Source organism: Acartia tonsa, chromosome 13 (genome assembly GCF_053477335.1).
Source record: "Acartia tonsa isolate MP-2025a chromosome 13, ASM5347733v1, whole genome shotgun sequence".
Classification (NCBI taxonomy): domain Eukaryota; kingdom Metazoa; phylum Arthropoda; class Copepoda; order Calanoida; family Acartiidae; genus Acartia; species Acartia tonsa.
In genome coordinates this window covers 35,030,284-35,052,563 of record NC_137272.1, presented here as the reverse complement: position 1 = coordinate 35,052,563, position 22,280 = coordinate 35,030,284, and the positions used below count along the sequence as shown (strand labels likewise).

At 36.5% G+C, this 22,280-nt stretch overlaps 1 protein-coding gene and 2 long non-coding RNA genes across 7 annotated transcripts in view; 1 reads left to right on the top strand and 2 right to left on the bottom strand.

Annotated features, from left to right (window-relative positions):
• The window catches only part of LOC145303776 (putative sodium/potassium/calcium exchanger CG1090), an 85,567-nt gene that overhangs the window by 35,706 nt on the left and 27,581 nt on the right, over positions 1–22,280 (top strand). For all 5 annotated transcript variants that reach the window (XM_080145385.1, XM_080145384.1, XM_080145387.1 and 2 more), the window contains exons 13-18: positions 824–889; positions 1,156–1,223; positions 10,852–10,940; positions 14,363–14,472; positions 15,193–15,267; positions 18,916–18,995. In XM_080145385.1, coding sequence (XP_080001511.1) covers positions 824–889; positions 1,156–1,223; positions 10,852–10,940; positions 14,363–14,472; positions 15,193–15,267; positions 18,916–18,995 — 488 coding nt within the window. The remainder of the gene's footprint in view (positions 1–823; positions 890–1,155; positions 1,224–10,851; positions 10,941–14,362; positions 14,473–15,192; positions 15,268–18,915; positions 18,996–22,280) is intronic.
• On the bottom strand, positions 1,385–2,238 carry LOC145303778 (uncharacterized). Its single transcript, XR_013873813.1, has 2 exons — positions 1,727–2,238; positions 1,385–1,420 (listed from the first exon to the last, which is right to left on the bottom strand). It is a non-coding gene; the product is annotated as an uncharacterized LOC145303778 (long non-coding RNA).
• Positions 9,712–10,349, bottom strand: LOC145303777 (uncharacterized). Its single transcript, XR_013873812.1, has 2 exons — positions 10,053–10,349; positions 9,712–9,747 (listed from the first exon to the last, which is right to left on the bottom strand). It is a non-coding gene; the product is annotated as an uncharacterized LOC145303777 (long non-coding RNA).

The window sequence follows — 22,280 nt, the reverse complement described above, 5'->3', positions numbered from 1 at the left end:
TTAGTGTACTTTAGAATAGATTGTAATATATGATTTCATTACAGACAGACAAAAACGAACACTTATAGAGTAACTTCGCTAATAGAAATAAAAAGTAATAGTTTTTCTCGTATTCATTTGAATCCGGTGGATAGGAACCGGTTCTCATGAATACGAAAAAACTATGTCTAGCATCGTATTATATCCAGTTTTTTACGAATAAAGAAATGTACAATCATAAGATTAAAACTAGTTTTTTTTAGCCCCGTGGTACATTCTATATCCGCGAAAACCCGTTTATAATACGATACGAGAAATAACTATTCTCGTATTTATTCGAATCCGGTGGATAGGAACCGGTTCTCATCCATACGAAAAAACTATGTCTAGCATCGTATTATATCCAGTTTTCTACGAATATAGAAATGCACAATCATAAGATTAAAACCAGTTTTTTTAGCCGGTGCCTTCGGCACCTCGGGGCTAAAAAACTAGTTTTAATCTTATAATTGTACATTCTATATCCGCGGAAAGCCTTTTATAATACGATACGAGAAATAACTATTCTCGGATTCATTCGAATCCGGTGGATAGGAACCGGTTCTCATCCATACGAAAAAAACTATGTCTATCATCATATTATATCCAGCTTTCTACGAATATTAAAATGTACAATCATAAGGTTAAAACCAGTTTTTTCAGCCGGTGCCTTCGGCACCTCGGGGCTAAAAAAATTAGTTTTAATCTTATAATTGTACATTCTATATCCGCGGAAAGCTGTTTATAATACGATGCGAGAAATAACTATTACTAACTTTATAGAAAATTATTAGAATTTGTTTAGGTATGAGTCAACAATATTTCTGGTTATGTACATTGTATACTGTGTGGCTATGGGCTTCAATAAAAGGTAACAATTGATAATCTCTTCAGATGGGATCTTGGACAAAGTAGCTTCGGACAAAGTAGCTTAAGGACAAAGTAGCTTCAGGTCAAAGTAGCTTCAGGATATTTACATGTCAATGTAAAACTCTTGTATTTATGTTAATTTATTGTTTAATAACCTGAATCAAATAAAACCATTTCTATTATAGATATATTACCTATAGTTTTTCATATTAAATTTTTTGTAAAAAAGTAAAAAAGCACTCATAATAAAGTATTATTTTTTTCCAGATTTGAAAGTTGGGCTTTGTCAAGTTTAAATGTCCCCGACTCTTGGAAAGCAACTGAAGTTACTAAAAGTAAGTTAAAATTTGTTAACAAGAATGATATCATCAGTACGTGGCGTAATCAAGGTTATACTAAGTGTTTCGGTACAACGGCATTTGGCTGGCCGTTTACCAGATCTTTGCGTACAGACGTACGAAACCTGCTACTTCCCACAAGAGACAAAACCAGCATAGTTACTAATACAATTTATTGTATGAAAACGGTCATGCTGAAATAGAAAATAACAAAATTAATAATCAAATATTAAAATGTTAAATACATGATAAAATAAATCTTGTAAAAGAGAATAAATCTTTTCTTATTTGGAACAATCGTCTTTTTTGCTTAAAATTAATCAAAAATTAAATACGAGTTTGAAATTCATAAACAAAATCATTATAGACTACGATTAAAATATTCTGATACAAAAATAAATTAATTACTTGGTCTAATTTAAGTAAAAATGAAAGATTAATTTGCCGTCTTTTAAAATTCATTCCATTCCATTAAAAATGCTTAAAGAAAGAATTCTTACCGAAGTTTTTGTTCCTGTAAAGCCGGGAAGCAATCAAAGGTATTTTTCAGTACGGACAACACCACAATTCTGACTATACATGGTTTTTCATCACGCATATAATCCGCACATTTTGAAAGAAAGATCAAAGATGGCTACGCTCGCTTTGTTTATGGTCCATGCGCAAGCATTGTTTTGAATGCCGCGTCCAATTATGAACATTTGAATTTCACCGCTTTCCAAACTGACATTAATGATAAGGAAAACAAAAGGATAAAGGTTCGAGTTCACAAACGCATCACACTATTATACTTCCGATACACACCCGCCTGAAAGTGGGGAATCGAACACCGCACTATTCAACTTTTCAACTTTGTGTGCAGACAATGTCCACAAAAGTCACAATTCAAAACCACATAAATTACAAGAGTTTTAAATTTTGGCCCTTTGGCCTCAAATTTGCTAGTAGTAATATTCACGAATACTCGCACTAACACAAATGACACAATTCCACAAAAATGTAGGAATAAAGGAATAGGAAATAAAACATTCTTTATTGAAAGCTTACACATTCACTACTCACTCATAACACTTATTCTCATGGCCTCACAATTTTTCGAAATAAACAAATGGTTATTTGAAATTGTTAGACCATGTAATGCAATACATAATAATAATTTAAATAAGTACCCGAACTTTAATTAGGTACCTAATCAATAATAATGATAATAATAATATTCTTAATATTAAAATAAACTTAATGCTAAACATAATCTGCATTAATCATCAAATAATTCATTCAAACTTTTTTAATAAAAGAAGAATAATTACTTAAAAAACTTCTTTTCAAACAAATATTTTTTGCTATAGAAAAGTGAAAATGCATACGTAAATCTTTCTTCGATCAAATCTTTATGTAAAAGATAGATAAGAAACAATCCTTAAATCTAGATAAACAGAATAATCAAAATAAAGTAAAATTATCCTTAATCTAAACATATCATCAAAATAAAATATCCTTATATCTAAGAACATATAAAAGAACTGTATTAATTCATCAATAAAACATCAAAATGAAAGTAAAATTGCATTTTTGCATATGCGAATTTTAAATTAAGCTCAAGTAAAAGAAAAGTCTCAAAAAGTGTTTATTTGGCAATTTCTCTTTGGCTGAATAGATAATAAGCTTTTCCGTGTACTTAATTATACAGTCTTTCTAAAATTAAGAGCAATTGGGGCCTCAGTTCAACCTGAACCTCGAAAGCTTGCAGATCAAACCGACGCACTACAATTATAATAATGCCACGTGCGACGAGTCCTGTTAATGGTTATGTTTTGTTTCTTTTTTGTGTAACCGTGAACAGGATTCCTGGCGCGGGGCTCAATTCACGAACATTTCTGAAAAAGATAGAATGAAAAATGTTCCAAAGTTAAAGTCTTCAAATAAAGAAGGAATCAAAGAAATTATGAAAGAATCTTTTCAAAGTTATCAGATATTTCTTAAGCTTTAGTTTTGCTGTTATGCAAGGTCTTCGGCCGAGGAAACAGAGCTGGAAGGCTTTGTATAGCAGTTTCATTAGGCTATACTCATCGAATAAAATCAAACAAATCAAAGTAAATCTGCTGTGTTCATAAAATTACTGCTTTTTTGTTTTTAGGTAATCTTCAGAACGAAATAAAATATAATAATCTTGATATATATAGTTGATATTAAATTATTTATAATGCTTGTAATATAAAAAGATATTTAAAAATGATCAATTGTGTTTCATTTCTATTCTTATCTGTATATATCATATTTCACGTCTGTTAAACAAAAAACGACAATAATGCTTCGCATCCAAAATAAAAAATACGTACCTAAGATTTTTTACGCGAAAAAATCCCAGGTCCCGATCAAATAAATCCGTAAAGAAAACTCATGTATTCGAATAGAAAACTTTAGTTTTATGCGTTGGAAATAAAATTCTGAGCTCATTTATAATTTTAAACGAATTTGTAAGGAAATTTGCGTCAATTATAAAATTAAAAAAATGTGCAATTGTTGAAAGTTTAAAAAATACGCGATAAGAACGATACTAATAAAAATACTTAATCGTCTTGGGAATCATCTTGGGGTAGGTTTACTTTCAACAATCGTCTTGAAGAAATCTCGTTATCCGTGGCTTCAACATCATCGGACAATTTGAAACGGGCTACAACTGTACGGCCACCGCCTCGTACGTCTTGAACTCTGCCGAGGCGATACTTCTTAACCAAGTTGGTGCACCCGTCGACAAGAACGACATCTCCAACGCTCAGCGGAACTTGATTGCGCCTCCACTTTACCGTGCGCAATAGCTCAGGCAGCAGCTGCTGCTTGTAGACTTCATGGAACTGTCTAGTCAGCTCCTCCAGATGGCTTAAACGGCGTGTAATTCGATCTCTGCAACCGGTCTCGAACGAGCAAATCCCGTCGTTAGCTCTGCCACCCAACAAATCAGCAGGAGAGATGATTCTCCATGTATTAACATCATTCCCTTGTGTAGCATAGCTCAAGGGTTTAGAGTTTAAAACTCTAGCAGTTTCAGCAGTCAGCAGCAACAACTCGTTGTGATTGACAACAGCTCCAAACAACTTCTTATTGAGGACACGCTTGACCATGGCGACCTGGCGCTCAACACTTCCTACATACGAATGAGCGCCAGTCGGTACAAGGTGCCACTCAAAACTCACATCAGATTTCTTCATAACTTCATCAAGTATTCTTTTCGAGCCAAGAAAGTTGGTGCCGCGATCAGTAGTCACGACTCTGGGCATGTTGTAGAATGCTTGAAGCTTTCTGAGGCCAATAATGACAGCCTCAGTACTGTAATCCAGCAGAACATCAACAAACACTGCTTGTGTAAAACGACAACAAACAATTAGCAACCAAACCTTGTACTTGGCTGGATTCTTTCTGGTGCGGACGCCAGGCCTTGTAACTTCCATCGGGCCGGCAAGGTCCAGATGAACATGGAAGAAAGGAACTGAAGATTCTAACCTGTCAGGCAGGACGTCTGCCATAGTTGGGGCTGAACGACGTGCATACTCTAGACAACAACTGGAACATGACTTGACAACCTTCATAGCTTCCTGGCGGCCACGTGATATCCAAGCATACCTGCGACTCTGTACCAAAGTCTTTCTATGACCGGCATGGCCAAGTTCATCGTGGGCCTGCTGTAGGAATAGTCTGGCCAAGTTATTGTGACGATCAATCAAAATAAGGCCAGGGGAATCCTTGAACAACTTTTTCTTCCCCTCGGCTGCTGCCTCCAAGGCCTCATCTCCACGGGAACGCATCTTGAGGACTCTGAATTTACAAACAGGATAATAGCCATTATTACCAACGATAGGCCAGTACACCTCAGTATCGTGATAATAAGGTTGAAGACTATCATATTTACCTTCAGCCTCCATAACCATCTCCTTCTCCTGGTTGTATGATGCCAGGAATAAATCACACACCACATCTAGGTAGGTAATTGAAAAAGTGTGGTTGCTATAAAACTTGGAATCAACTAGCGGCTCTTGTCCAGCTGGAACCGAAACTCCCGTCGGCTCTTGTCCAGCTGGAACCGCAACATTCATCGGCTCTTGCCTGGCCGGAACTCGTTTCTTGACAAGCAACAACTTAAAACAGTTGGCAGCTCTGATCACCGCCTGCATAGTTTTACGTGCCTGCCTGTAGGTACGTCGTGCTAAAGTTCTCCAGAAATCAGTATCAACTACCTGGACGGCCATACACTTCAATCGGACCATGCGCTGATTCATCTCAGCCTCTGGAATGGGGTGATTTACTTCACCCGCCGTCTTTACAGGCCACTGGTCCTGCTCCAGGCGCAGCCATTCAGGCCCATCCTGATACCTGGATCCTGGTGAAACATCTTGAATGGTACAGGCACCTCTGGTGGCAAGATCTGCAATGTTCTGATCTGTAGGAAGCCAGCGCCAATCCTCTGGGCTGGTCAGCTGTTGGATCTCACTCACACGATGACTGTTAAATATGTTTAACATCACTGATTCAGACACTATTTGCGATATAGCGCAAGTGCTGTCGCTAAAAAACATCTTGCCTGCTACTGCAAAGGGCAGGGCTCGGACAATTGCATTTGCCAATCTTGCCATTAATAGACATGATAACAACTCAAGTCTTGGAATAGACTCAATCTTAACAGGAGCCACACGACTCTTGCCACTACATAAAATCACTTCGAAGCCTCTGGCCGTTGGCCAACGTAGGTAGATGATGGCTGCGTAGGCTGAACTTGAAGCATCAGAAAACCCAATGATGGTTGGGAGCCCCAATGGCTCATCAGGAACTAAAGAACGTTGAAATGGCACATCTGCAAGCTTAGCCCTGTCGGCCAAACTGTCAACAAAATCATCTCTCAGCTTGGCAGGCACATGCTCATCCCATGATACACCACTAATGCAGACCTCCCGAAGTATAAGCTTGGACTTCAGGAGTAGTGGGCACAGAAGGCCAAGGGGGTCATATAATTGCTGTACGACCCGCCAAATCTCTCTCTTCGTTACACATTCTGGCATGGCTCTCCACAAATCTAACAGATCAAGGTCCTCCAGCAATTTTCGGCCCTTTATCTTGGCGCCATGATTCACCCGAGCAGGTAAAGTAAGAACATCTTCTCTGGGGGCCCATTGTATGCCCAGTACCTTAACAGGATCAACATCATCTCCAGAATAAATAACTGATTTAAAGCTGAAGTTGCCAGGTTCAATCATTTCCTTCAGCTCTTCGACCATTTTGACGGCTTCTGGCTTGCTATTATGACCGCCGGTATGGTCATCAATGTAGGTACACTGCTCCAGCTTGATAGCTGGAGCATCCTGATGCAGTACAAACTTGGAACCGGTAGGTTGTTGCTCACTTCTCCACAGGTCCTGCTTCGCAACTACCTCTGCTCCCTTGACATATTCAGATCCATAAACATCGTGAACATCTTGGCGGCTGCGCCCTCCAAAAATCTGTGCTGTCAATCTCAGGGCTGTGACGGCGAAATCGCCTGCCAATTTCTCCCCGAAGTTAACTTTTTTGGTCAAGTAAACTTCGGGGTTGGCATGTTCATCCTCTGCAAACCACACTCTCTTCAGCTGCGAATCTTCATACGTGGCCGCCAAAGAATTGTAAAATTTACAGACATCACACACGCAGGCACACTTGTAACTTCTGAACCGAATAAGATTGTGAAACAAAGTGTAGGTAGGTGGTGGGCCGTCCATCATAATATGGTTTAAACTTGTACCATTGCAGGTCAAGCTAGAATTTGCGCAGATTCTCAAGGGGGTAGAAATACTATCCTTGAAGGCCGTCACTAATGAATTAAAGTAGATTGGCCCTTCATATGCTAGGTCTTGTGGCGTGGCTTTGACGTACACCCCACGGGACACCGCCTCCTTGAACACCTTCACGAACACATCATATTCGCCGTTTTTTAACATGCGACGGCGATCACGAAGCGCTATATTATACGCCTGCCGCGAATTGTTCGGCAGCGTATGTGTTGGCAGCCGATATGGATAAGCTGCCGTCCACTCTTTCTTCACAAGATCCAATGTTAAACCTTCTTTTATCAGATCCTGTTTTCGCTGATCAACGGCTGACTTGCCTGACGCAAGTGCCAGGCAATGCCTGCAGCCCGTGCATCCACTGCACAGCCGCGGCGGCTGCACGCCTAACGCCTCCGACGATAGGAAGTCCATAGCTGCAACTTCCAACTTAGTAACTTTACAAACAACTGGCTTGCTAACAGGCTTTCCATCGGCTGAAACAACAAGGAAACCTGTACCAAAAATGCTGCGGTATAATCTTGACTCGCCGATGAGTTTATCCGCCGCTGGGAACGTCGTGGGCGTGACATGCCCGAGGAGAATATCAAGTGGTCCATTGACCAATGAAAAATCTTGTGGCCTCATATCAAACAGAGCAGCTGCGGCGACTGGGTCCATGCTGCGCAGCCCATCTGTATGTCCAATTGTGTGCACAACAGCTGCTTCCATAACATGCTTGTTCTTGTTACGGTCAACTAGACAGAGTTTAACTGTTGGGCATGACTGAACTTTGCCATCAGCCATTGAAATGGTAGCTACACGTCCAGTAGAGGGCAACTGCAACTTCTTGGCAATAGACTGTGTAACCATGGTGAGGTTGGCACCTGTGTCCCAAATCCCAGACACAGGCACCTTCCTCTTGTAGACATCCAGGGCGTCCAGCTTCTGGAGCATCAACATGTAATTATTCTCACCCAAAAACGGCGCTTCATACACAGCTGAAACCTGGGCGACGGACTCATGGAGGAGGGAGTTGTGTTTCTGTCCACAATTGTTGATCCTGCAGCCTCCAAGCTTCTCAGCACGCGGACACTCTGAGGCGCGGTGCCCTTTATTAAGACATAAAAGGCACCCGCCGATTTTCATCACAAAATCTTTCCGTTCTGGAACAGACATGGTTGTAAACTTCGAACATTTAAAAAAATAATGATCTCCACTGCAGCCGTCTGACGGACAGGACTGCTTCTTCTTGAACTTGCTAGGTGTACCAGGTTTACCTACGGCGGCCGCGGCTGCGGCAGGATTACCTTTCTTCTTGGACGGCGTGTCCAAGCCGTGACTGGTACGCATCAATAATGCTCCACGCTGCTGTTCTAGTATATCCAGCAGCTTAGGCACGTCGGGAACGTCCATTGACCCGAGTGCAAGGTCGAGCTTATCCTGAAACTCTTTTGGCAGTTTCTTAGATAACATCTCCAACAATAAAACTGTGAGCCATTGGCTTGTAGAAACTGCATCCTTACCATCAGCCTTGGTCATCTGCTCGAGCTGGTTGATGGCACCTGAGAACTCGGCAAGAGCGCTAACAATCTGGCCGCTCTCGGACAATTTACCTTTCTTGTCCCAGCTGTTGAATATACACAACATCTGTCTGGTTCTGGATTTGAATAACTGGTCCAGATATGTCCATTGCGCTGCGTGCGTGGCAATCTGTTGCAACTGCAGCCTCAACGGTTTATCCTTCATAACTCGTTCACAACTTAACACCATCTGCAGGTAGCTGGGCTCATATCCAGTAGTAAGCTTCTGGAAATTCTCCTTAAATTGCGCATAAGAAGATTCTTGCCCGTCAAAGCTGGGAAGGAGTTTTTCGTCTAGACGTGGCATGTACCCATGAGACGAAAACATCGGACTGGCAGCAAACGATTGGGCGCCAAATGACGGCAACATAGGATCTACCGAGGCACCCGAGACTGGCGTAACAGGCTCTTGCTTAGCCTTTGCCAGCGTCTCCATCAGTTTAGTCATATCACTAATAATTTTGGTTGGTAAAGGTATATAATCACCTTTAATAACTTTCACTATTTGCATGCAACGTTGTTGCAAACTGTTTTTATGAGCTGCAAGATCATCACCAAGAACTAAGACCTCATTGTTTATCGCTCTTAGCTCATCTATGGCACTTAATGTAAGTTTTAACTCGCTATAGTTCTTTCGTGCCATGATAACGTCACTATAAAAATCCTTTAGGTTAATATCATCTTGGATTAACACATCCAGCTGTTGAAGACCGCTCATAGTACGTTCCAGATTTAGGTTCACATCATGGACAAGGATGCATTCCTTGGCGAGATTAACATTGATGTTTGCGGTGTCTGAAACTACCTGCATCACTCTGTCTAACTCTGCGGTTATCACTTCAACTGCCATAGGCAATCTGCCCGACAATAATTCATACCTAGTCTTTTTAGGTGCCATTTTCACTTTTGTTAACACTGATTACAACTATAGTCACGTGTAGAATTTCATTCACATTCAACACATACGGTAACTGTCACTGGCTTTGACTGGCTGACTGGACTTCTTACCGTTTTCATTGTTTCGGTACAACGGCATTTGGCTGGCCGTTTACCAGATCTTTGCGTACAGACGTACGAAACCTGCTACTTCCCACAAGAGACAAAACCAGCATAGTTACTAATACAATTTATTGTATGAAAACGGTCATGCTGAAATAGAAAATAACAAAATTAATAATCAAATATTAAAATGTTAAATACATGATAAAATAAATCTTGTAAAAGAGAATAAATCTTTTCTTATTTGGAACAATCGTCTTTTTTGCTTAAAATTAATCAAAAATTAAATACGAGTTTGAAATTCATAAACAAAATCATTATAGACTACGATTAAAATATTCTGATACAAAAATAAATTAATTACTTGGTCTAATTTAAGTAAAAATGAAAGATTATTTGCCGTCTTTTAAAATTAATTCCATTCCATTAAAAATGCTTAAAGAAAGAATTCTTACCGAAGTTTTTGTTCCTGTAAAGCCGGGAAGCAATCAAAGGTATTTTTCAGTACGGACAACACCACAATTCTGACTATACATGGTTTTTCATCACGCATATAATCCGCACATTTTGAAAGAAAGATCAAAGATGGCTATGCTCGCTTTGTTTATGGTCCATGTGCAAGCATTGTTTTGAATGCCGCGTCCAATTATGAACATTTGAATTTCACCGCTTTCCAAACTGACATTAATGATAAGGAAAACAAAAGGATAAAGGTTCGAGTTCACAAACGCATCACACTATTATACTTCCGATACACTAAGTATTAATAGAGTGCATGGTCATAAAAAATATGAATATATAGAAAATCAGGAAACCTTTTATACAGATATCATAAAAGTACGTATAAAAAGCAAGGATGAGATGAGAAGTGGGACAGGAAACCTCTAAAAATGAGATGGATAATAAACGTATTTTCATGACGTCACAAATGACACTTTCCGCTGTCCCCAAGTAATTAAAGTAATTTTGGAATACATTTGCACGGAAATTTTTGTTTAGTTTTCCAGGTATTGTTGAATGTTGAAGGCTTTGATACTTCATTTTGGAAGATGATTAAAGTCCCTCCACATAATATGATGCCATACGATAGAATAGCGAATTAGAGGCCAGCATAAATTTTACCATTGGTCATTGGCTATTCTATCGTATAACGTCATAATCTGTGGAGGGACTTTAATCATATTCTATATTTGTCAATATTCGTTTTTATTAACGCTGTCATACTTGTTTTAAACTTTTAAATCTAATATTTAGCTGGAGAATTCAGTAAATGGGATGATCAAGAGTTGAAGAATGGGGAGAAACCAATGGAAATGAAAACCAACCCTGACGGAACCACTGAGGTATGTTACTCTCTTTCAATCTGTCCATCTGTCTGTCTATCCATTTGTTTGTCTGTCTGTCTGTCCATTTGTTTGTCTGTCCATCTGTCTGTTTGTCCATCTGTCTGTCTGTCCATTTGTTTGTCTGTCCATCTGTCTGTTTGTCCATTTGTTTGTCTGTCTATCTGTCTGTTTGTCCATTTGTTTGTCTGTCCATCTGTCTGTCTGTCCATCTGTCTGTCTGTCCATCTGTCTGTCTGTCCATTTGTTAGTCTGTCCATCTGTCAGTTTGTTCATTTGTTTGTCTGTCCATCTGTCTGTCTCTCCATTTGTTTGTCTGTCCATCTGTCTGTTTGTCCATTTATTTGTCTGTCCATCTGTCTGTCTGTCCATTTGTTTGTCTGTTCATCTGTCTGTCTGTCCATTTGTTTGTCTGTCCATTTGTCTGTCTGGCCATTTGTTTGTCTGTCCATTTGTTTGTCTGTTCATTTGTCTGTTTGTCCATTTGTTTGTCTGGCCATCTGTCTGTCTGTCCATTTGTTTGTCTGTCAATCTGTCTGTTTGTCCATTTGTTTGTCTGTCCATACGTATGTCTGTTCATTTGTTTGTCTGTCCATCTGTCTGTTTGTCCATTTGTTTGTCTGTCCATACGTATGTCTGTTCATTTGTTTGTCTGTCCATCTGTCTGTTTGTCCATTTGTTTGTCTATCCATCTGTCAGACTGCCTGACAACAGTTAAAAAATTAGCACTTTAATAAACTAAATCCTTATTTTAATCTTGTTATGTTTTTTTGTATTAATTGTTATTATTCTTAAACTTTAGTATATTTTTCAACAAAGTATATTGCAGCTATTTTCTAAAAAGACTGAGTTTTATTTATATTTTGCTTATTTTTTGGGGGGTGTGGAGGAGGGGTATGTTATACCTTTCTTGTGGCAATTTCCTCAAAAAAATAACAGCCCAAGAATTATGAAAACTTTATTTCATTTGTAATCAGTTAATTATTGATTTCTTAAAGAGGAGATAGACGAACATACACTTGTTATAATATAAATATTACAAATAAAGTTAACTTCTTGGTAAAGTATTATCTTATTCTTTGAATAGATAATCATAAGAAAAATATGTAATAAATACTTTTATAAAGGAAATAGATATCTTCTACGATAATTACAATTTTGGTGAGGACAAAAGGGTTGTTGGGAACGAGGGTGTGTAGCTAATCCAAATTTTACCAGGGAATCTTATATTACGTAGCGGCAGAATAAATTTAATCTAAATTTCAAAACAATCCTTTACAGCAGTGTAGACCGACGAATGAAGAAATATAGTAGAGAAGAATTTAATTTGTTAAAAGAATCTAAAACAATATGAGAAAATAATCAATTAATCTCTAGCCTAAAAGTAACAATAACCTTGTGATAGTATTGCATAGTATAAATGTATATAATAAAGGATATATTATTATACTCCAATTCCGGATCATGTCTAACATACAAAGATATAGTAGCTGTGTTTAGTGCCATAAGAAAATGGTAATAGATGTCACCAATTTTGGCCTACTTATTCTATTGACGTCATAGTAGAGGGAAAGAGAAAGGGAAGAGGGGAAAGAAACCCCCTGGAAAAGAGATTGGGTATAGGGTATTTCCTGACGTTAATAAAATAGGTAGGCCAAAAGCAGTGACATCTATCCCCATTTTGCTAAGGTACTAAACACAGCTACAAAGAAATATATTTTTCTCATAAACAATGAAGGCTTTTGGGGCATACATTAATCTGTAATAGCAAATGCTTATTTATACACAGTCAGCGCACAAAAATGCTTAAAAATCCATTTTATGCGCGTTTAATCTAGCAGCGCATTACTTGTAAATTATAAGCCTTGATTATTTGAGAAAACCTCACTAGCTTTTGTTATATTTACCTTAACTAACTTAAGCTGTGAGGCCAGTCTCTCAGTCTCTCTGACTTGATCCCTAAATCCTAGTAATATAAATTACTTGGCAAGGAAGAACTGTATATTAAGCTAATCTTTCTTTATCTCTTCATAGTAATTCTAATGTGTATATTATTACCATTATTTTTCTTCTTATCTATCTATATTCTATTTTTGTTCAATTTATAACATATCTGTCTATCTTATCTGTTTGTTTATTTATCTACTAGCGGCTACGCCCCTAGAGGCCTCTAGGGGCACTTGAGGAGGAGAGAGTCGAATTTAATAATTCAATTTCTTATTTTAGAGGTCCTACCCCAAACGTAAGAGTCCCAAACGTCAGAGTGGACAAACGCAAGAGTCCCAAACGCAAGAGTCCCAAACGCAAGAGTCCCAAACGTCAGAGTGGGACAAACGTCAGAGTGGGACAAACGTCAGAGTGGACATTGCTTAAGTAAAACATCAGAGTCTATGCTATTTTAATTATATGACAAAAAATAGACAGTTAGGCCCCCTAGCCTGCCTAGCCGCGGGCGCTCGGCCCCCTAGCCTATAACCTAACCTAACCTAATCATAAAGAAAATGACTCTGGCTGCAGCACTCAGCACCCTGGCCTACCTAGCCGCAGCGCTCGGCCCCCTAGCCTGCCTAGCCGCGGGCGCTCGGCCCCCTAGCCTATAACCTAACCTAACCTAATCATAAAGAAAATGACTCTGGCTGCAGCACTCAGCACCCTGGCCTACCTAGCCGCAGCGCTTTAATGATTATAAAATCGAGACTCATACGTTTTACTTATAAAATGTCCACTCTGACGTTTGTCCCAAAAATCCTGCGTATGTCCACTCTGACGTTTGTCCCACTCTGACGTTTGTCCCACTCTGACGTTTGGGACTCTTGCGTTTGTCCACTCTGATGTTTTTCCACTCTGACGTTTGGGACTCTTACGTTTGTCGTGGAACCATTTTAGATTTTAAAAGAAAAAGTAAAAAAAAATTTTGGGGGAGGCGAATTTTTTTTTTTTTTTTTGAGAGGAGGGTGCCCCCCCCCCCCCTTCATTTTTAATTTTAGTTAAAAAAAATTTAAAATTTTTTTTTGGGGGGGGGAATGATTTTTCATTTTTTGGGGGGGTTGGGGGTGTCCCACCCCCCAAGAAAATAGTTATAAACCTTCCCGGGACCTATGAGAAGCTACCCTGTTAAGGAGAACCCGATCGGTTCAGCGGTTAGCGAGATCCTTCGGTACAAACATACAAACACACAAACACACAGACACACAAACATCCTGTTACTTTATTATAAGGATTTATCAATATATAGCTAATCCCTATGGTTAAAAAGAAAGAAATGCCACAAAAGGATCTATCTATCTAAAAGTATATCTATGTATCTAGATCTATGGGCGAAGAGAAAGTGAAGCCCCAAGAGGATCTATCTATCCAAATATAATTATCTATCTAAATACATATCTATCTATCTAAAAATAAAAGTATATCTAACTATCTAGATCAAGCTGACCCCTATGGATGAAGAGAAAGGAAAGCCCCAAGAGGAGGAATACGACCCCTTGAAGAAACCTCTTGCACTGGATGATGGAAAATGGGCGGTTTTTTGTTGGTAAGATATTTTTTATCATCATGGCAATTTTTTAGTTAATGATTATATTAATAATAAGGGTGGGAGGGGGGGGGGGGCAAAGACACTCAAGGTTAGGGGCGACAAGGGATAATAAATCACCCAAAATATTTTTCGAATTATATTTATTTTTACACCCCTATTGATATTAACTACTATACCCCCTTTACAATTTTTACTTTGATATAACAATCTATGTTCAAGAGTAACAATGTTTTCGATAATAGTACAAAACAATATTGAATGTAGACATCCAACCCATTTTTATGCTCCAGGTAATGGTATGGCCCCGCCAATACATATCTTGGATCCTTGTGGCCACAATTTTTACTCGTAATTTTTAAAGAAGGTGTCCTAACTTTTGTGATTTTTAAAAAATAGTTAGTCGTTGTTTTTAGTAAGTAGTAGATGTAAAATAATCCATAGAATTTAGATATGCAATCGTTTTTTTGTAGACCTCTTATTTTGAAGTAATTTGATTTTTTAAAATTAAGTTGGTTTAAAAGTACTAAATTGCAACAAAAAAAGTAGAAAATTGCCATTATGAACAAAACTAGTAAGATCTTTAATTTGACACCTTACTTTTTAAATTCTGTTGAGTAATTATTCTCTCTTTTTGTTGAACCCCGTTTAATCAAAACTTTGGAAGCTCGTCACGAATAGGTTAAGTTAGGACACGTTCTTTGATGCCTTTTTGTTTAGGTATGTGTGCCTGCCACTGAATATAATCTCCAAATATACCATCCCTGATTGTAGAAAACGTCAATACAGCAGAATGTAAGTATTTTATCTTCTATTAGTGTCTATGCCCCTAAGCCCCTTGGGGTGGGGGGGAGGATTCAACCACTCTACATTTTAAGTTTTAATTTTAAAAAGAAAGGTAAAACACATTTTTTTGGAAGGGAGGTGGGGAGGTGAACAATTTTTGATATAAATAATTTCTCTTGGAACACTCCCACAAATAGTTAAAAACCTTCCTATGTTACCCCCTCTCCCCCATCCACCCTACCCCAAGATAATAGCTGAAAACCAATTCATACCCAATCCATTCAGTGTTATACTAGGTCTTAAGCTTCAGACGAACACACAAACATCGTTCTACTTTCTATTAAATAATGTTTACATAGCTATTACAAATTCTATATTATTTGAAAAATGGCTTGTGCGTAGAAAATTTGTATTTTTTTGAATTTGTGAAGGGGTTGGGGTGATGATTGTTAAATCATTATACAACCCCTTTACTCTTCTTACATTCAAAATAATCCAAGGACATGATTTTACACACAGAAATTTGGGGAAAGTTTTATTCAACTTTGATTGTCCTATCCCTGAATCAAGGACGTCCAAAGGGGGGGTAAAGGGGTGATTACCCCCCCCCCCCTCTTCGCTTATTTTTACTACTATATATTTAATAGCATTTTACCCTCCCCAAACACAAATTACCCCTCCTTAAAAAAAATTTACCCCCCCCCCCTCCTAAATGAAAAAGCTTGCCCTGAATGTAATCTAACTGTGTGCGATGTGAATATTAACTCAATTTTAGATGAGGTCATACAGATGTCCATTAGAAACTATCTGAATATTTTTAGTAGAATAGCTAACCTATAATTCAAAATGTCCATCTGTACGTATTTCTGAAAAACTTTGGTGGAAGATATACGGCTGAAATATGTAGTAAAGATTCCCTATGTCAATGAGGAACCAGTATATAATTTACTTTATTTATGGTCTGTCAGTTGAGATAATTAATGTAGACTTACGTTCATATTAAAATAAAAAAATCTAAACTGAGGTGGATTCTTAAAAAATATTTGCCCCACTAATCGCTTAGTGGGGCAAAATTAAAGTCTTATGTTAATAACCCTTCTGTGATTTTATTTAATTTTTGTAGATTTTTAATGTGATTTTGGAGGATTTTTCACGAAAAAAATTTTGCCCCAATAAGAGATTAGTGAGGCAAATTTTTTTTAAGAATCCACCTCTGATGTAGTTACTAGTTACATAATTAATATTCTTACTTAATTTATATTTCAATCTTAACAGTACAAAATAATATGATTCCAATTTTTTGAGGTTTTGTATGGACATATAAACATAAGCTAGGGCATTTATCATATAGCTTCTCTATAGGGCCAGATATTAAAGATGATTTGTTTTAAATTTCTAGCAGTGGGGTAAAGGGTTCGAGTTTCTTCCCTAAACAAGCAGAATTCAGAATTCATGACCAAATCATGCACATTTCAGATAAAGGTCGTGAAAACAAAGTGTCTTGCATGTAAATAGTGCCTTTAAACCCTAACAACATCATAGTTTTTAATGATAAATTCACTGGAGTAAAACAATACTCTTTCTCTTTACAGTATTCATTTATAAATACAGTCTATTGCAGTTTATAGCTATGTGTTAAACTATCGGACTACGCCCCTAGAGGCCTCTAGAGGCACATGAGAATTGGGGAGTTAAATTCGATAACCCAGTTTTTTATTTTAGATTTAAAGATAAAGTGAAGCAAAAAAATTGGGGGGGGGGTTCTCTTGGGAGGGTACATCCCCAAAAATATGAGAAGCTACCCTGTAAAGGAGAACCCTTTCGGTTTAGCGGTTAGCAAGATCCTTTTGTACATACAAACAAACAGATAGACAGACAGACAACAGAATACGTTGTTCTTAACCATTCTTAGACTTTTAGAACTTCCACAGGGATGGGTACGTTCAAACACCCTATTACTAAAACTTTATCTTTCCTTTTTGATCTTTAGAGTAAAATTTCCAAAAAAAATAATAATAACGAATACAAACTAATTATATGAGCTTTTTAGATATTCTACTAAGAGAATAATAAATAATAATGTATAATAAAAGAGTTAAGGAAATATCTTGCTGATGTGACACAATATTAAGGTACACAGACATTTCCCCTTGTCACAAGTTTCACACTGAAATTATTCTAAAAAAGTGAACTCGAGGCATAAGCGTAATCTTAGATAGGTGCACCGTGCATTTTAATAATCGTATCTGCCACATTTAAACTTAGAACTTCCAGACAAAGGTCGTACAAATTGTACTATGTTCGTATGATAGAACCTAATTCATCTTCTCAGTCTTAATGAAGATTATTAAAAAACATGTATATATAACTGTATATCTATTTTAGAGTTACTTACAATTAAATTATTGAATTAATAGACAAACGTTCATTCACCTTCTTATGATTATTTTAAAATATTGGAACCGAAGTATCAGTGCCTGGGTAAACTTTCCTTATAATTGCTGTGCTTACAACTTATATAAAAATGTTTTTATCAGCAACTTAGTATAATATGAAAACTAGAACGAATATTGTCATAACTAGTTAAACTAATGCAATGTAGATTAAAAACCATATTTTCTCAAATGATATATACAGAAGGTGTGGAGGGTTTCGGTGTTCCAATTATAGGTATGAGGGAAACAACAAAAAAGTCTGGTCCTTTGTTTCAAAGAGACAATGAAAAAAATCTAAATAAAATGCATAAAAAAGGTTTCTAGATAATGGAAGTTTTTTTATATTGTCAGATATAAATTCTATAAAAAAAGAAACTAATTAAAATCAAATAACAAAAAAGCACAATGAATAAATATTTGTTTGCTTAACTGAGGGATAAAGTTTGTATGTGTTTAGTCATACGTTAATGAGCAATAAGCATAAATACATATTAGCCAAAAACAATATATCTAATCTATAGTATAGATGTATATACAGACAACTACCTCCCTTTCTTTTTCAATGACCTTGTTATATAAGTGACACCATTGGTTGATTTTCAATGTCCCAATAAGAAGGTTGTACAAGGTTGATGCGACGGGGAGATACAGTTATTTAACCCTTTCTCCCTCTAGTGTTTTACTCTAATGTAGAAACCAAGGATGCCAACATCCATAATCAGCAAAGTTTATATATGTAAAACAGTATGTTTCCGAATCTGATTCATTTTGTAGCGGGACAAAGTGTCTCAAAAATCAGCCATGTGACGTCTTTAAAATGGGTGATTATCCATATCTTTTTAAGGGTTATCTTTCCCACCTCTCATCTCCCTCATTTTTATGACGTCACATGGCTGATTTTTGAGACACTTTGTCCTGCTGCATTCATTTCCGCTGAACTAAAACCGATTCTGAGCCTTGATTATGTTTCGCATCGTATAAATGAAAATTTTAATTTTACTATCCGCGTAAAACTGTCTATATTATATTAGGTCATCAAATCGTTTATCTATTAGCTTAATAGCAGCTGAGATAATAACATTATAATTCCTATCGCCACCATAGTATATGTCTGTCTGTCCGTCTTAAGATCTCGCTAATCGCTGGACCAATATGGTTTAACTTTACAGTGATGCTCTTATAGGTCCATTTTATAATGGAAACTAATAATATTTTTTTTCAGGTTCATTGCGTCCTTCTTCATTTCTGTGTTCTGGATTTGTCTGTATTCCTATGTTATGGTTTGGATGATAACTGTTATAGGTAGGAATTATTTAGTAGTGTAGCTACTCTATAACTATGGCTGTACGTCTTTATATCTGGGTTCTGGATTTGTCTGTACTTCTATGTTATGGTTTGGATGATAACTGTTATAGGTAGGAATTATTTAGTAGTGTAGCTACTCTATAACTATGGCTGTACGTCTTTATATCTGTGTTCTGGATTTGTCTGTATTCCTATGTTATGGTTTGGATGATAACTGTTATAGGTAGGAATTATTTAGTAGTGTAGCTACTCTATAACTATGGCTGTACGTCTTTATATCTGTGTTCTGAATTTGTCTGTATTCCTATGTTATGGTTTGGATGATAACTGTAATAGGTAGGAATTATTTAGTAGTGTAGCTACTCTATAACTATGGTTGTACGTCTTTATATCTGTGTTCTGAATTTGTCTGTATTCCTATGTTATGGTTTGGATGATAACTGTTATAGGTAGGAATTATTTAGTGGTGTAGCTACTCTAAAACTATGGTTTTACGTCTTTATATCTGTGTTCTGAATTTGTCTGTATTCCTATGTTATGGTTTGGATGATAACTGTAATAGGTAGGAATTATTTAGTAGTGTAGCTACTCTATAACTATGGTTGTACGTCGTTATATCTGTGTTCTGAATTTGTCTGTATTCCTATGTTATGGTTTGGATGATAACTGTTATAGGTATGGATTATTTAGTAGTGTAGCTACTCTATAACTATAGCTTTACGTCTTTATATCTGTGTTCTGAATTTGTCTGTATTCCTATGTTATGGTTTGGATGATAACTGTTATAGGTAGGAATTATTTAGTAGTGTAGCTACTCTATAACTATGGCTGTACGTCTTTATATCTGGGTTCTAGATTTGTCTGTATTCCTATGTTATGGTTTGGATGATAAAGTCTGTTATATGTAGGAATTATTTAGTAGTGTAGCTACTCTATAACTATGGCTGTACGTCTTTATATCTGTGTTCTGAATTTGTCTGTACTTCTATGTTATGGTTTGGATGATAACTGTAATAGGTAGGAATTATTTAGTAGTGTAGCTACTCTATAACTATGGTTGTACGTCGTTATATCTGTGTTCTGAATTTGTCTGTATTCCTATGTTATGGTTTGGATGATAACTGTTATAGGTATGGATTATTTAGTAGTGTAGCTACTCTATAACTATAGCTTTACGTCTTTATATCTGTGTTCTGAATTTGTCTGTATTCCTATGTTATGGTTTGGATGATAACTGTTATAGGTAGGAATTATTTAGTAGTGTAGCTACTCTATAACTATGGCTGTACGTCTTTATATCTGGGTTCTAGATTTGTCTGTATTCCTATGTTATGGTTTGGATAATAAATGTTATAGGTAGGAATTATTTAGTAGTGTAGCTACTCTATAACTATGGCTGTACGTCTTTATATCTGGGTTCTAGATTTGTCTGTATTCCTATGTTATGGTTTGGATGATAACTGTTATAGGTAGGAATTATTTAGTAGTGTAGCTACTCTATAACTATGGCTGTACGTCTTTATATCTGGGTTCTAGATTTGTCTGTATTCCTATGTTATGGTTTGGATAATAAATGTTATAGGTAGGAATTATTTAGTAGTGTAGCTACTCTATAACTATGGCTGTACGTCTTTATATCTGGGTTCTAGATTTGTCTGTATTCCTATGTTATGGTTTGGATGATAACTGTTATAGGTAGGAATTATTTAGTAGTGTAGCTACTCTATAACTATGGCTGTACGTCTTTATATCTGGGTTCTGGATTTGTCTGTACTTCTATGTTATGGTTTGGATGATAACTGTTATAGGTAGGAATTATTTAGTAGCACAGCTACTCTATAACTATGGCTGTACGTCTTTATATCTGTGTTCTGGATTTGTCTGTACTTCTATGTTATGGTTTGGATAATAAATGTTATAGGTAGGAATTATTTAGTAGTGTAGCTACTCTATAACTATGGCTGTACGTCTTTATATCTGGGTTCTAGATTTGTCTGTATTCCTATGTTATGGTTTGGATGATAAAGTCTGTTATATGTAGGAATTATCACTAAAAAAATTTTCCATTAGATTTCTTACAAAGTTTTATAATACTAAAAATCAAAGTGAGTTGAATTTTAAAAATAAACAAAAAAAAGATACAGCTTCTTTTTCCTAGCATATTTGAAAACAGTTTGACTTAGGCATAGCGTTTGATTATATAATAATAAAGAAAAAGGTAAATGTAGGTTGTGGGTAAAATCCGTAAAATAAAAAGCTTTCTAAATACTATAGACCAATTTACATAAAACGTTGGCCTTGTTTGTCCTAATAAATCTTCCACATATGAATAAAATAAATTTTACGCTGTTTGTGCTGTTTAATATTTGTTACATGAATTACGCCGAAGAAAAATGTCGGCCATAAATTATGTTTTGGTATGAATTGTAGAATTTCTATAGGATTCCTACAAAATCACGAAATATTTAAAAATTTCAGTTTCTTGATTATCAGAGCAATGAAGAAAATATTTCTGCAATTATTATTTTAGACAATCGCCGAAATTTTTTTTTAAATTTTAATTAGTTGGTAGAATGGGTTTGCCTATCATTTCAAAATCTGTCCTAGACTCATATCAAGTCTTCATATCTTACTGAACGCGTATAGACATATAATTTTTTTTTGTTTTAAATGAATACCAATATTAAAGCGCAAGTATTACAACGAATATTACACTTATTACGTACTTAAACACACACACATACAAACACATAAACACACACACAAACACACATGGTTAAAAGCGAAGCTTTTCTATAATTTGGCCCAATTCTTATTCTGTCAGGATTATGTTTAAATTGTACTTAGTTCTAATATTTTGCATGAAGATTCCTAGATCGATTTTACTTATTTTTGTAACTCTAAATATGATACAAATATGAAATTCAGAAATGGCCAAAGATATTTTTAGAGTTACTAGGAGACGCTATAACAAACTGTTTCATCCTTGTTTATAAAAAGACAGAGAAGGAAACATATTAAACACACATGCCAACCCTAAAGTATTGGGTGTGTAATCATTACCCCTTCTGTTTGGGGACTAGTGAAATAAACAGCCCAACGTCCCCTTCATTAAACATCTCTTCTACTACATTTGTTTCAGTTGCTTCAATCTTAACCTAGGTGATGGCATAGAAGTTAAAAAAATAGCCTTGAATCACACTAGGACATTGATAAATCTTCCCTGAAACAACATTAAAGACTAGCGTATACGGCTCTTAAGGCTTTTATGGAAAATTAAAG